Source organism: Salvia splendens, chromosome 19, assembly GCF_004379255.2.
Source record: "Salvia splendens isolate huo1 chromosome 19, SspV2, whole genome shotgun sequence".
Classification (NCBI taxonomy): domain Eukaryota; kingdom Viridiplantae; phylum Streptophyta; class Magnoliopsida; order Lamiales; family Lamiaceae; genus Salvia; species Salvia splendens.
The window spans coordinates 8,591,358-8,607,666 of record NC_056050.1 but is presented as its reverse complement, the minus strand read 5'-3'; the positions used below and the strand labels follow the sequence as shown (position 1 = coordinate 8,607,666).

The following is a 16,309-nucleotide window of genomic DNA, read 5'->3' as shown; positions in this document are numbered from 1 at the left end:
GTCGGCAACGAGCCTTTCGTGGGCTCCCTCCCGGTCACGATGGATGTAGCGGCGATTTGATCTAGTGCGTTGAGGAGGATGAGCGGGGGTATTCGCCGCGACATATGCTTCGTAAGCGGCACGATGTTGTTCGTAGTATTCTTGTTCTTCGCGCTCCGCTTCCGCCATGAGATGAGTGAAATCCATTTGATGTTTTGAGTGAAGGTTGAATGTGTTGATAGTTTGTATAAGAATTATGAATGAGAGATGAATTGATGTGATAAATGAGTGATGAATGTGTGTATTTATAGATGATTTTGGGAAAAAAAAATAAAAAAAATAAAAAAAATTCAGAAAAACGGGAAAAAACGGCCATATTTTTGGGATTTGGAAAATATTTTTTTTTTATTTTTTAGCATTATTTATAATTAAATACCAATTTTTAAAAAAAAATAAAAAATGTTTAAACACAACGGCTATGCCGTTGACGAATGGGAGCGCGCCACGTGTGCGTCCGCTGGCACGGACGTGCTCGATACATCGAGCAGCGCCGTGCCAGCGGCCCGAGAGCAGCGGCGGCGGATGGCGTCCGTGCCAGCGGCGCGGACGGCGGTGACGACGCCGCTGCGCATGCTCTAAATTACAAAGTTTCTATTTAGTAACAATCCTAATTTGTTAGTAAATGACAGGTAGTAACAAATTAAATCATAATTTTCACTATTTTGATAGTTGTAGTAGTATTTTTATTATTACTATTCATAATATTTTGATTTATTTGGAATTATTAGTCCTATCATAAATATTAATCAATTTTTATTTTAAATAGCATAGCTCAATATATTTTTTCTCTCGTTTATATTTTTCTTCCCCTTCTATTTCTTAAACTACACTTCCTTCGTCCTCTCAGTAAGAGTCTTATTTTGTTATTTTTGCCCGTCCTCCATTAAACGTCATATTTCATTTTTACCCTAAATTGTAAATAGGTCTCACATTCCACCAACTTATTTCACTCACATTTTATTATATATAAGCGATACACATATTTAACTAAGTTATTCAACCAACTTTTCTTTATATTTCTTAAAACCTCGTGTCGAAACCAAATAGAACTCCTATTCTAGGACAGAGAGTAATTAACAATACTTCAACAGAGGAAGTGACCTTTTTTAGATTATGGTGCTATTATTGCTTTATATGGTTATCATTGTGGTTAATTTTGTTCGTTTAGGATTTATTTTGAGATAGAAAAATTATAAATTCGAGTCTAAATTAAAAATATTAACTACGTCGGTCCATTTTCGCGTCATTTCCATTTAGTTTGTAAGCTAATTGGATTGAAATTTGTGATCTAAACCCTAAACGGTCGAGTTTAATTAGCTTGGCAGGCCAAACATGTTAAAAGCTAAATATTAAAATTAACCCAATAATATATTTTTATTTCTAAGGATCCTATATTTATAGTACTTAATATACAAAAACTGAAGATACTAATCATAGAAGTATAAATGCAAATATGACCAAGTACAAAGTTGTATAGAGCCCATAAAGTGGACTAGACATCAAATTCCGGATAAGCGCTACTCAGCTTGCGGGCGGGCTGATCGAGTATGAGATTTACCAGCTAAATATTTTCGACCCTAACCTCTAAATTTAGCATGCTATTAAGGTTAATCCATGAGTTTTAAGCTACACTAACATCCCTAATCTTGATCTTTGGAGCATGCAAATTTGAACAGGATCTCATTATTTTCTATAGATCCGAACACAAGTCAAAAAAATCCAGATTTGGATTTATTACAGAACAGATTATAAAAGTTCGAATTTCAGCAAATAATGTACAACAAGTCGAATGTTCTTGAGCATTTTAAAAAAGCCAAACTAAACGCTACAACATTCTTACAATATTAAAAGCAATGGATCTCACAATAAGATCTGATTTTAGTTAAAAGACAAACGTGCCATGCCTAGAATGAACACCTAACATCTGCCACAAGTTACAAATGTTTGAGCTTCTCTTCAACGAGTTCGATGCAACGGTAGAGAACCAACTCCACTGGGTTGAGAGCGCACATAGAATCATCAGATTCTTTCATGCTTCGAGCCATGGTTCCACTCACCAATACACGTAACGGGAGAAGCCATTCCTTGTATACTTTCTGCAATTTTTCCTTGGCTAAAATTCCACTACTGTTAGAATTTCCTGCATCACCGTCTCCATCACATCACAATGCAATATACAACACTTGCTTCGTGTATATAGGAACTTAGTTTTGGTGACTCATGTGAAATTCAAGATCAATGGTCATATTTCATTATTTTGAGGGAAATCTAGTGATTAATTTCATATACATGTAGCATATAATCATGTAGTGGTTAAGTCTATATAATACCCTACATCGTCGACTTGTAAAAGGGAGGGTGATCACAGAAACTCCAAAACTGAAGCAACAAGCGCAGTATTACAAGATACGGATTTTTTATGATTCCAAAGAAACTCGTGCTTACCTGTTGATTCGGTGATCAGTATAAATCTATAGAGATTGAGAGCAGACAAAACCTGCAGCACGAGGAAATCAATAGAAGGTGGATTAACTACATTGCAACACAATTTACTCAGCATTAACTAGGATCATAGTCCCAAAAAAACTTATAACATCTTTAAATGTTCCAGAGAAAAGGAAAAACCGAAAAATGTCACCAAAAATGAAATACGGAGCATAATATTATAACCATGCAACACTAATGAAAATAAAGTGTTTTAGAATTTATGACATTCCATTATTTTCAAAAGCAAATTAAAAAGGCAGGCATGTGTAAGGGTCGTGGTGGGGAGGGGTAGCTAAAAGTTGATAAGCATAGAGAGGAGAGAGGTTAACTGCATCACTGTCCACGGGAAGGGATGGAGGTCCACCCTCTGGAGGCTTGAGAACCATTTCCACTAATTGTAGCACAGATGGGTTCCAAAACGATGTAGATTGACTGACTTCTCTATTCGGGAGGGTATCCACTGATGCATTTCTTTTCACCAATTCCAATCGCATTTCCTCTCTGACACAATCTATAAGTATTCCAATCTGCAATCCAGAGGACAACATACTCAACATTAAAATTGTCAATTCAAGAGGCTTAGCAGTTTTTCATACTTCCAAAATGAGGGTACCTAAGAGCCTACCATAGAAGGAGAGTTGCTATTCTTGATCAAAGCCATTAAGACATCAAATCTCCAAGGCGTTGGGATGTCGGCAAGCATCTGCATATACAAGCAATATATCATGCCCATGAAAGTATTCAGTGGAAAATCTAAAAGACATTGTTAATAGCTTCTGCAACAGCAAATTTATCCCATAAGAATCAGCAGTTATGCACCTAAATCATTAAGCACAGTCTATAGACATTTGAAGTAACTCCAAGCTTCATAAGAACAAGAACATGAATTTTTATTGGCATGAAACTGCAAATTGGATAAATTTCTGGTGCATAAATACAAGCAAAAAAATACAAAAAGTCTGTGAGTACTACCATTTTAAGCTTGCTGAAAAGCCTGGAAGCAATAGAGGCTTATCTTGCTTCAAAAATAAAGATAATTAAGAGAATCATGAGATTTCTGAGTTATTAAGAATGACTGTTTTTGAGAAATTTTCAGAAGCATCATTGACTGGGGGAGGGTGGATTAAAACTTAAGAAACCATATGATAATCTTCTCGTAGAGAAGAACATACTCAAGACTAAAGCACCAGAAATTTACCTTCTTAAATGTTATAAATGCTTTCTTTCTTAGTTCAGTCTCTGGAGTATGCATGATAACCATTGTGACAACCTAATAATAATAAGTCAAATGAGTAAATGGTATAAACTTGAGAGTTTAGGAAAAGGAAATACTCATACAGTACCAACCTACCTGCAAGCTGGTATACATGGTTGGCATATGTAAGGAGTAGTCCACAAATTCATTGTTTGTATTCGACACGATGCCATCCATGATACATGCAATGAAGCTGATACCATCCCACTTCAATCCCCATGGCATATTGGCATATGAGAATAGGTACTTTAACATGCCTACTGCCTCCCATCTTCTAGTCCAGTTACCTTTGAGTTCCATTAAGACAGAGGTCATATCAGCTTTGGCAGCAAAAGCAATCTCGCCATCCCCAAAGCCCCAAATCACTGGATCAGTCAGAGCAATTAGATCAATATCAGGTCCTGGCAACATCAACTAGAGAGAGATAGTTGGCAATTACTAACCAGCTAGTGCCGCTCCAAGCTTCACTTGAGAAAAGCAATCCACGCCAACTTCACTATCATCTGTAATTTTAGTTCAAAAAGGATCACAATTGTATGGCATCCACAACAAGGAGAGGTAAGTTTCTCCAATAGTTATATATGCAAACAACCTAGAGATGAATTATGATATACTCATATGAAGGCAATAATAAGTCACCTCCAATAACTAGTTTAGAGATCATATCAACTTCACATCCTGTTACCAGACCAATATAAGACAAATCACAATGGGGAAGGAAGTCAGACAATCGCAGCACCACGAGACGACATCTCAACTTGTCACTTGCCATTCCATGTGAAACAAGAGCCTACACATCAAGGATGATGCATTATTACATAGATGATGGCATCAAATCACTATGAGACAACTTAGTACAGCCAAAACTAGATTCACTTTCACAAAGATTGTCCACCATGATCTGCAAGACATATAGGCCTAACAAAGCGTTCAGTTTCCTGTTGTCCTTGCCTTCCTGCCATATGAGATAAAAATATCATAGCATAATCAGGTAAAGACACAAGATAAAGCTAATAATGCAGGATGGTTAGTGTTACCTACCAACTTTACACTGATTGTTCTTATAGAGCTGGCAATGCCAGTTGTTCTATTAAACAGTTTCTCATAATCTGTATCTTCGTCATCTGACTTCAAGCACAAGGTTGTGAAAACATTAAGAATGATTGGAACTGCATGTTTTACTTGTTCATAGAGCCGCCTCTGGATCAATACGATAACTGGAACCAGAAAAGCAGGAATAACTATTCAGGATAGTTCAATGGGAGGTCCTTAGACTTATTTCGTACACACGGATATCAAGGATTTCAACTTTCAAGCATTAATTTTTGCTAGAAACATGACAAATCAGAATCTATTTTCAGGGCTCGGCATCAGAATATGTGTGTGATTAACCTTCCAGCATACAAACGAAAACATGAATAAGATAAATGCAAAGGGTGGGTCAGTAGCCAACACTATTACCCCTAACCATGCATACATAAATAAAAATATACCTTTTGTGAGCCCGGTAAGAAGAGGTATGAAGCAATCAGGAAGCATAAATGGATGGCTTAGAGAAGATATTGCCTGTCATATTGCAAAGTATCATTTTTCACATTATTTGCAGGATCAAAAGCCAAATGCAAGTATTAAGCTGATAAGAAAATGTTGATTTTGCAAATTCACTGCTTGATTTTTGAGAGGAAGATCAACAAATACATAAATCAAATTTCAGTAGCTAAAATTCTGAACTATTTCAAGGAAAATTAATCAAAAGCACACATGTTATACCTCCAATAAAATCGAAAGCATCTCTCGTGGACTACATCTCTCTACGAACAAATCAACTACGCCTTCTGCGACCTCCAAACACCTATCAGATACACAAGCAAACCGCGCCACAGCCTTGGGCAACTCAAAAGCTAACGCATCGATGATCTCCTAAAAGAATAGTTCCATCTCAATCATCGAACATCAGTAACAACCGATTCGCGACATACCTGTCCAAGCGCAGGCGTGGCGACGTATTGATGAATTTGAGTGAGAATTTCAACCGCCAACTCTTGCGAATACTGAGGCTCTTCTGCTATCAGCGATTCGGAGATCGCATTGAGAGTTTTTACGAGTTCTGCAATCGATTGCTCCGAAGTGGCGTAATCACCAGCTACAATCAGCTGCCCGCATCATGAGAGGAATTGCTCAGGAATTCGGGAGAATTGATACGTAAGATATGAACAGAGACAAGTAGAAGCGTGGGGAAACATGATTAAAAGGCCATTACCTTGGCGCACGAAGTTAGGGTCTGATGGAGAGTGGTGAGCACAGTATCCATCGGAGCTTTCAGTATCAGTCAGCGAAGGTAACAGTGTCTCTCTATCATGAGACAGGAATTGATCGGCAGTCAATGGATTAAGGCTTACCCTCAACTGCTACTGCGATTTAACCTCTCATCGGGCCGGAGTATGGGGCCGCCAAGCGATGGAATCGCCTTTTGCTGCAATGAGAGAGGAATTGATTGGGCTCTTCCCACACAAAATAGATCCAAGCGATAAGTTGGGCTTTGATAATGGGCCACAGGTCCATTAAGGCTCAACAATATATCAAAGGTTACAAGCGTCATTTCCTTCTTTTAGCAATTACTCCATACAAGTACTTTATTTTGGAGACCCATTGCATTGCTAATTGTATAATATTTTGTTAAAGAGGAAAATGACTCACTTTAAATGAGACCTCTCGAAAAAGAATACGAGTTATTTATAATGAAACAGGGAAATACTATATTTACTTTAAATGAGACCTCTCCAAAAAGAATACAGAGTTATTTATAATGAAATAGGGGGAATACTATAATATAGTGAGTAGTTAACATACTGGCCACTAGTTACATGTTCTATTACAACCAATTCTCTCAACTAAATTCATGACCTTAGAGCATTCATAATAGACTCAGCCCTCCCACAGTTATCCAGAAATACCTCCCGTCACATCATCAGCACTCTCACAGTTCTCTTAACAGCCTCTTATTTAATTCATATTAATTGTTGGTGTTTATCAGATTAGACGGTGCACGTGTAATCGTTATCGTGATTCATTATATCTCGAGAGAATGAGAGTTGTGCATAAAATTTGTACTTGGAAGAACGAGAGGCATAAATAAAATGAAGTGCAGTGAATCGTATATATAGAGTTGAAATAATAAATTAATTAAAAATAAAACGGGATGGCGGTCGCTCGGCGGCCACGATAGGCGCCAACGCGACCACCGTAAGTCCTACACGACGATCGGATGGTCGCATATTGTGAATGCTCTTTTAATGTTGGATCACATTGCTTGAACAAAGAATTAACTACCTTTGAGTTTGCAACTTTCAATTCACTTTTGTACTACTAATTCTTAGGCCTCGAAATTACAAGTGGTCAAAATGTGAACAAATATGATTATACATAAGAAAAAAGAAAAATGGATGGAAATTGAGAGAGCTATGCGTAGGCGCAGGCCTGTGTGGTGGCGGACGAGGACGAGGGCGCGAAGGCGAGGAGCATGAGCAATGCGAGGATGAGGATGGGCAGCAGCAGCAGCAGCGACGGCGGGGGCGGCAGCGGCGGCAGCAGCACGGGCAGCACCAGCAACGACACCGTCAAGCACACCAGCAGAAACAACGACTCCAATGTGAAGTATCGAAACATTCTCTTCCCATGCCCCAATCGCAATGGATAATTACTACTCAATTCATATTCATTCTTCACATCCGCCTCCCCATTTCTCGATCTTCTCAGATGGAGATTCATCAATGCTGATCTAGACCTAGGATGCTCCCAATTCATTACTCAATCTCTGATCTCTCCTTTTCTTCAATTCCAGAGATAGATCTCGTCGCTTGTCTGCCATTCAAAATTATTTACAGATTCATTCACACACAAAACAACACCAGTTGAAAGAGGTTTGGAATCTGTACCTTTAACAAATTATAATGCAGATTTCGCACTCCACAATTCTTCTGTTTATTTCCAAAATTGTTTCTTCTTCAAAACTCAATATTGAAACTGAGAATAGGAGTTTTTATTGCCATGGGTGTTTGATTAACAAGTTGAGTCTTGTGGCGGTATTTTTATTCCTTGTTTACCGGGACGGGTGGGGTGGGTGGGTGGGTAGGGTAAGGGGGGGGGGTGCAATTTGCTTTATTAGGTAGGAAGGAAGGGATTTGGGTGGATCATGTGGTTGTGTTTGTTGCCTTAATTAAAAAATTTGGAGAGAGAGAGTACATGTATGCATGATTAATTAATTATAAGTATTTGAATATATAGATTTTACATGATTGAAAAAAGAGCCCCATTTGTGTGCATGAGAGAAAACCATGGGCAGACAAGGGGGGTTTGGGGGTGGATTCAGTGTATGGGGGTAGAGTCAAGTGGGGGCTGTTGACAAGCAAATATTTTGATGGATTGTTCAATCTAATCTAATGAATTTGAATTCCTCTAGGTTCTTCTCCCCTAGTCCCTTCACCCCATCTCTCCCTCTCTTTCTATTACTTAGGGTGTCTTGGATGGAGAATATAAAAAGGAGTTTATAGTCATTTAAATTATACTAAAATTTAATTAAATTTTGGTCTATTATATGAAGTTAAGTATTATTTTTTTTCTTATTTCAATTTTAATGAAAAATATCATTTTTATCAACATTAAAAAAATATTTTGTACATAAAAGGGATAATTGAGAAAAATTGAAACTAATGATTTATATTTCAATTTTAAATATCATGAGATAGGCCAGAATTTGACTAAATTTTGTGATTTAAATAGCTATTAACTCTAAAAAGAAAAATAAACAAATCTTCACTTTATTATCCTATTGATTCTCAGTTTAAGTATCAAATGGATCGTTTGTTGGTGGAAAGAAATCAAGTAACTATTTAATACATCAGAAATACATTGCAAATATATATGTACATACATATATTATATTAATAGTTCAATGTAAATGAAAGATCTCAACTCAAAATGCATGGTTACAAACTTACTATTTTCTATTACTCACTCAGTTTCACACGTTTTTATTTTTAAAATGTTACATTCAAAGTGTTAGGAAAGAAATCAAGGAATTAATGTAAATTGATTCCTAGTTGATCTCTAATTGATCATATCCCTAAATTAGGAGATACTAGTTACCATATGTAAATTGTAATCTTACATATAAGAGTTGTAATCTCTGCACATATCATTAAGCAATAATATTACACCATTCTTCAAATCCCTAATTATTTCTTCATGGCGTCAGAGCAGGAAGAATTCTGGCTCAGAGAATTCTCATCATAGCCGAGTGACCATAGATCAATTCAGCCAAAAAAAACCAATCCAAATATGACAGACACAGACAACAAGCCAACAGGAGAATCCTCAAAGTTGAGGACAAACAAGGGCGTTACCGTGGCGTTCAAATTGAACGGGAAAAATTACCCGTTGTGGGCTCGGCTGATGAAAGTCGAGATTGGAAGCAGGGGGGATACTCCCACATCTACGACAAACCACCGGAGCCGAACAGCAAGGGATACCGGGAATGGGAGGAAACCGATTTGATCGTTTTCTCTTGGATCGTCAATAATATCTAAAATGATATTATCGCCGATTTTGCTCACCATCAAACGACCAAAGCCTTGTGGGACAATCTCGCGATCACCTTCGAAAGCAAGGCGGATCCCTATCAAATTTACGACCTGGAAGACAAGATAATATACATGAGACAAGGAAATCTTGATCTTGAGACGTATTACCGTCGAATCCACGGATTGTGGGTAACAATTGATCGAAGTCAGAAACCACCCGTAACATGTTGCGACAAGGGGATCGGGGAGTTCCGACAACACACGAGCGAGAAACGACTCATCAAATTCCTCACTGGATTGAATCAAGAGTATGATCACATCCGTCGGGAGATCTTAAAGGAGCAGCCTTACCCCTCAGTCGAAGAAGCCTACGGATGGGTGAAGAAGGAGGCGGCTCGACAGAAAATCATGCCACCGGCATCCTCTCCACCCACCGGAGACTCCACTGGCGTAGGAAGCGCTGATGCATCATCGGGGGAGATATGCTATGGATTCGGGGCTCAGAGGGATCGACCGAACCGAGGAGGACCGAACAACCGTGGAGCGCCGCCACCTGCCGCAGCCGCGCACCACTTCGGAGGAAAGCCGGACAAAAGCAAGCTATGGTGTTCCCACTGTGGGAAGAACAAGCACACGAGGGAAACTTGCTTCCTCCGTGTAGGATATCCGGAGTGGTGGGATGAGAAGCAAAAGGCACGGACTCAGGCGAAATTCGCCGCCATGGGAGTCGCCGAGACGGAGCGGCGACAGATTCCCCAAAATCAGAACAGGGGCGAACCAAATGGAGGGGAAAATCAGGCGAATCCCACTCGCCCCGAAATCAATGGTGGCAGCAACTGCGGAGGCGGCGGGGGAGAAGTCCGGGTCGGTAATTTTGTGGCGAGAGCCGGAGGAACGATGGAATCACAGAAATGGAGCAGCGGCGCCTTGGATGGAGGTAACGGGTTTGGTCATAGACCAAACCCTAACAACTCTGTTTTATTGCAATTAGGTCCTCCGTCTTGTGAAAAACACATAACCAACCCCACTCTTTTAAGTAGGCCCCTGAACTCTTTATATTACAATAAGTCGCCTACAACTATCTTAAAATCCGAAATAAACCCACATATTGACCAAATTGAAACCCGGAATCGTTTTGCACCTCTGTTAAAAATTTCCGCTGCATTTAACGTGCAAAATAGGGATAAAAGGGATACCCGGGGATGGATTTTTGATTGTGGAGCCACAGATACTAGGACTCCGGAGAAACCAGATTTTATTGATTTTAGTGAGGTCACTAAGACTTATATTAGAACTGCAAACGGGGAATTAATCAAAGTGGCAGGGGCCGGAACCATAGAAATTTCTCCAAACCTTCGTTTGTCAAATTGTTTGTTTGTGCCAAGCTTATCTCAAAGATTGATGTCAGTAAGCCATGTCACAAGAGAGCTGAACTGTACACTTCTAATGCATCCAAATTGTTGCATCTTACAGGATATTCGGACGAGGAAGATCGTTGGGCGTGGCACTGAGAACCAGGGACTCTACTACGTGGATGGGGTAGCTCAACATGGCAGTGCAATGCTAGCTCAAGGATCCACGAGAGAGGAGGCTTGGCTGTGGCACAGAACACTAGGACATCCTTCCCATGGTTATTTTCAGCTTTTATTTCCAAACTTTAAAATTCCTAGAGATTTTTCCTGTGAGACATGTGTTTTGGCCAAGAGCTACAGACAATCTTTCAAACCTTCAGATACTCGTATGAAATTTATGTTTGAACTTGTGCTGATGTTTGGGGCCCTGTACCTGTTACCGGGGGAAAGGGTTTTAGATATTTTGTTACATTTATTGATGATTGCACTAGGATGACTTAGATTTATTTCTTGAAACACAAATCTGAAGTAATTGAAAAGTTTAGCCTGTTTTTCCATATGGTCCAAACCCAGTTTCAAACCACCATAAAAATTCTTCGATCTGATAATGGGAGAGAATTTGTCAACAGTGACATGTCTGAGTTCTTTAAAAAACGAGGCCTCGTTCACCAAACCTCCTGTGCCTATACGCCCGAACAAAATGGGGTTGCAGAAAGAAAAAATAGGACAATTCTAGAAGTCACCCGTGCCCTTATGATCGAATCCAAAGTACCCACTTTCCTTTGGCCTGAAGCCGTGGCAACCTCAATTTACCTCATAAACCGACTACCCACAAAAATCCTCAACAAAAAAACCCATCTTGATGTCCTCTCCCAACAAGCCAAAATACCCGAAACCCTTAGTATGCCTCCCAAAGTCTTTGGTTGCACCGTCTACGTCCATACACCCAAACATGAAATAACCAAATTCTCACCTTGTGCTTCCAAATGTGTCTTTGTGGGATACGGGGTAAACCAGAAGGGTTATCGATGCTTTGACCCGAATACTAAGAAAATCATCACCACTATAAACTGTAACTTTTTGGAAACCGAGTTCTTCTACCCGCACCACCTTAGCAGTCAGGGGGAGAAAAATCCTGAAACTACTCATAGGGACTGTCTAAGTTGGTTTGTGTCACCTCCAAGTCCTTCAATTGAGGAACCAACAGAGTCTATTGCGGTCACTGCCGCAGAGCACGCCCCCAACCAGAGTCTACTCAACCACCTCTCGATCAACCTCACCCAATATCCCAGGTATGTCCCGCACCTATCTCTGAGGAAAACTATGTAGTTGACACTAACACTGCAGAAGAAGAAAACAACACCGTTGATGGGGACACTGGGAGGTATGTTCTTCCACCTCGGAGTACTCGAGGGATTCCCCCAAAAAGATACTCTCCCAAGAGAATTGGAGCTAAGAGCAGATATGGAGTTGCAAACTTCGTGCAAGGGAATCTGAGTAAGATGGCACGTGTTTTCCAAGCAGCACTCTATGAGGAAGAAGAGATCCCACGAACTGCCGAGGAAGCAATGAAGCATAAGCACTGGAAAGAGGCTATGCTTACGGAGATGAAAGCATTGATGAAGAATAATACCTGGGTAAAAGGAAAGCTGCCAGAAGGAGTCAAAGCCGTAGGATGCAGGTGGGTGTTCACCATCAAACGGAGACCAGATGGGTCAATTGAGAGATATAAGGCAAGACTCGTAGCAAAGGGGTACACTCAGACATACGGGGTCGACTATGCTGAGACTTTCTCACCGGTAGCTAAAATCAACACGGTTAGAGTTTTGTTCTCGGTCGCTGCAAATAAGGATTGGCCACTCTATCAGTTCGATGTGACCAATGCCTTTCTACATGGAGAACTACCTAAGCCTGTATACATGGATCCCCCAGCAGGTTTTTTAGATGAGTTTCAACCCGGGGAAGTGTGCAAGCTCCAGAGAACGCTATATGGACTGAAACAGTCCCCCAGAGCTTGGTTCAGTCGATTCACTGAAGAGATGAAGAAATACGACTACGTGCAGAGTAACTCAGATCACACGTTATTCCTCAAGAAGAAGAATGGAAGAATCACATGCCTAATTGTCTACGTCGACGACATGATCATCACAGGGGACGACGAGGAAGAAATCGGCGAATTGAGGAAAAACCTGTTCAAAGAGTTTGAAATGAAAGACCTAGGTTCACTCAAATACTTCTTGGGAATTGAGGTTTTGAGATCAGAAAAAGGGATCTTCATCAATCAAAGAAAATATGTCCTTGACCTCCTAGCAGAAGTGGGCATGGTAGACTGCAAGCCAGCAGACACCCCGATGATACAGAATCATGGACTGCAGATGGTGGAAGGGGCGAAACTCACAGACAGAGGAAGATACCAGAGATTGGTGGGAAAACTTATTTACCTTTCCCATACCAGGCCAGACATAGCATATGCCGTGGGAATTGTAAGTCAGTTTATGCACTCACCGCAAGAGGATCACTGGGAAGCAGTTCTACGCATTGTTCGATACTTGAAAGGCACTGCGGAGTATGGGGTATTATTTGAAAAACATGGGCACTTAGAGATCAATGGTTTTACTGATGCAGACTGGGCAGGGAACCCAAATGACCGAAAGTCCACGGCAGGATACTTTACGCTAGTAGGAGGAAACCTTGTTACTTGGAGGAGCAAGAAGCAGAAGGTGATGTCACTATCTAGTGCTGAGGCAGAGTTCCGTGGGATCAAGAGTGGTCTCACTGAGATATTATGGCTGAGAAGACTCATGACGGAGCTTAACCTTACAATGTCTAAACCATGCAGGTTGTTCTGTGATAACAAGACTGCAATTAGCATCTCTGAAAATCCGGTTCAGCATGATAGAACTAAACATGTGGAGGTCGACAGACACTTCATCAAAGAAAAGCTTGAAGCCAAGATTGTTGATTTCCCATATGTAAGATCAGAAGATCAACTGGCAGATATCCTAACCAATGCTGTGAACGCAAAGTCATTCAGAGAAGTACTAAGCAAGTTAAGTATCGGGAATCCCGTTGCTTAACTTGAGGGGGAGTGTTGGAAAGAAATCAAGGAATTAATGTAAATTGATTCCTAGTTGATCTCTAATTGATCATATCCCTAAATTAGGAGATACTAGTTACCATATGTAAATTGTAATCTTACCTATAAGAGTTGTAATCTCTGCACATATCATTAAGCAATAATATTACACCATTCTTCAAATCCCTAATTATTTCTTCACAAAGTGATACATTTCTAAAAATAAATAATTTCACTATTTGTTATTTATTCTCTCTGCGCAAAATAATACTAGTATTATATAAAATTATGTGCCTAAAAAGAAATACTCTTAATCTACTTTTATGAGACGAGGATTATTAAATTTGGAATTTTCATAAAGTCTGGAAATTCGGCTGTTTCCTCTTTTCTACAAAAGAGATTGATTTTTCTTTCTTTTCAGTTTTTAAAATTTTGAAGTCAATAAAAATTGCATGCCATGGACGTAGCTACGTGCTCATCGCTGCCAACACGAAATTCACATTAATAGGAAAAAAATTGAGAAATGTATCTGTTGATATATTTCACTTAAATTGCTTGAAAATTATTTTAAATGAATATACGATGAGTCGACCTCAAGCTAGTTTAGTTTTCACGTTTTTATTGCGTATTGGTGTGAACTCAAACTCAAGATATTGTGCCAAACAAAGTAATTATCTTTCATTAAAATTAAGTTTTGATTTGCCATTCCGAGCATTGGAGCTCAAATAAGTTGATAACGTTTATTTGTAGTGATCTGATAACATCTAAAATGTCCTACAGAATACTAGCCATATCTTAGCATTGGAGCTCAAATAAGTTGCAGTGTTTACTATTAGTGATTTGCTAACATCTAAAGTTTCTTAGGCGACGCTTGGGAACGTGGAATTCAGACAATGGAATTGGAATTGGAATTGGAGACTTCAGCCGATCCTAGTGTTTGGAATCACAAAAGAAATATAGAATTGGAATGGAATTCTAATCCCAAATTTCCTAATTACACCATTTCAATTCCACATATTAAACCAAAAAAAATGTGATTCCACGACTTTCAATTCTTAGGTTAGAAGAGAAAAACACGGATCCTATATATATGCGAATCAAAAGAAAAAGCAAGTCACAATATCATATCGTCTCTCTCCCATCTCTCTTCGCGACAGCGTTGTGCACTAATTTGGGAGCAACCTTCTTCTAGAAGTGGAATTGTAGCTTCAAATTTTAATTATGCAATTTTCTTATTTAAATTACTGAGTCTTTCTTTATTTTTTAGTATTTTATAAAATTGAAGTGCATAATTTTAAATTATGTAACTTTAGTTATTTAATGAAATTATTTTTCTTTTATTCATAAAATCTTAATTTAAATAAAAATAATAAATGTAAAAGTATTAAATCATTTTAAGTACACATAGATATAGAAAATGGATAAATATTCAGGCAACTTAAGTACATATCTCCGACACAAGATATGGATGCCCTTATTTTTATTTTTTTTTAAATTAACTCCTATATAAGGGAAGGAAATTACAAATAAACTCCTATACTATATATATGATGTCAAGAGAGCACGAACTCGGCACATTATGCAATAATGTCTAAGCTCCTTACCGCTAGGACAAGGGCTCTGGACTGATATGAATGCCCTTATTATTTATTAGGGAGTTGTCTGGTTTGCAAGATTATATATCGTGATTAAATTTGTATTGTGTTTGGTTCCTACGGTTAAATCTTACAACTCAATCCTAGATGGATAGTCATATGATAATTTGCCATAACTACCCCCTCCAATTAAAATAATCTCATAACTCAATCATAGACTACATCTTTTTGTCTAACAAATCGAACAACCACAAAAAGTATGAGTTTCTATATCAAGTTAGTTTAAAAGATTGCTCAGTACCTAGAAAAAAAAAAGATACTAATATTATTACATTCACAGAAAAATAGTCTTACTTTTTCTTATCGAGGTGTCCATAAAAATTAATCTCTATCTATTTTAGAAGAATTTTTTTTATAATGAAGTAGACCTTACTTTCTACTACTAATTATACATCAGCCAACTTTTCTCTTTATCTCTCTTACTTTACTAGTTTTACTTTTGTCACGACCGCATTTTCTAAGGATAGAAAACACGGTTGATCGCGACTAGGGGAGGGTTAAAGAAGCGGGGAAGAAAGGGGAAAAACATCAAAACTCGACCATAGCTCCAAACAAATGGGAATAGCTCGAAATAAAATCAGAGTTTTGAACAAAATAGACTTGAGTCTTTTAAGATGCACAACGGAAGCAAATGAACGCGGTTCCATGTATGAAGACATGAACCTCCGAGAGTCAAAATCTGACTGAATTAAATGTCTTGTTTCAATAGCACTTCCTCCACCACTTCGCTGCTCAACCTGCACATTTAGAAATATATGCAGGGCTGAGTACAAAAAGTACTCAGTGAACACATTGCCGAAAATTACACATATACATTTGAAAATATTGTCAAGCCATCATCACAGTAACACTCGGGGTGTTGTTGA

The 16,309-nt window shown here is 38.8% G+C and overlaps 1 protein-coding gene across 2 annotated transcripts; it reads right to left on the bottom strand.

Moving 5' to 3' along the window:
- Positions 1-1,769: 1,769 nt before the first annotated feature.
- LOC121778290 (aberrant root formation protein 4-like) lies at positions 1,770-6,211 on the bottom strand. 2 transcript variants are annotated; one of them, XM_042175613.1, is made up of 14 exons: positions 6,042-6,211; positions 5,761-5,934; positions 5,552-5,701; positions 5,275-5,347; positions 4,823-4,998; positions 4,633-4,736; positions 4,421-4,545; positions 4,225-4,284; positions 3,878-4,146; positions 3,725-3,796; positions 3,152-3,229; positions 2,856-3,053; positions 2,485-2,536; positions 1,770-2,179 (listed from the first exon to the last, which is right to left on the bottom strand). In XM_042175613.1, exons 1-14 carry the CDS (start codon positions 6,090-6,092, stop codon positions 1,974-1,976), a joined length of 1,788 nt encoding a protein of 595 aa, XP_042031547.1. In that variant the 5' UTR covers positions 6,093-6,211; the 3' UTR covers positions 1,770-1,973. The 2 variants fall into 2 exon arrangements, with proteins under 2 accessions (XP_042031547.1, XP_042031546.1); XM_042175612.1 differs by having other exon boundaries at positions 4,421-4,571; positions 4,677-4,736; positions 6,042-6,210.
- Between the last annotated feature and the right edge of the window lie 10,098 nt (positions 6,212-16,309).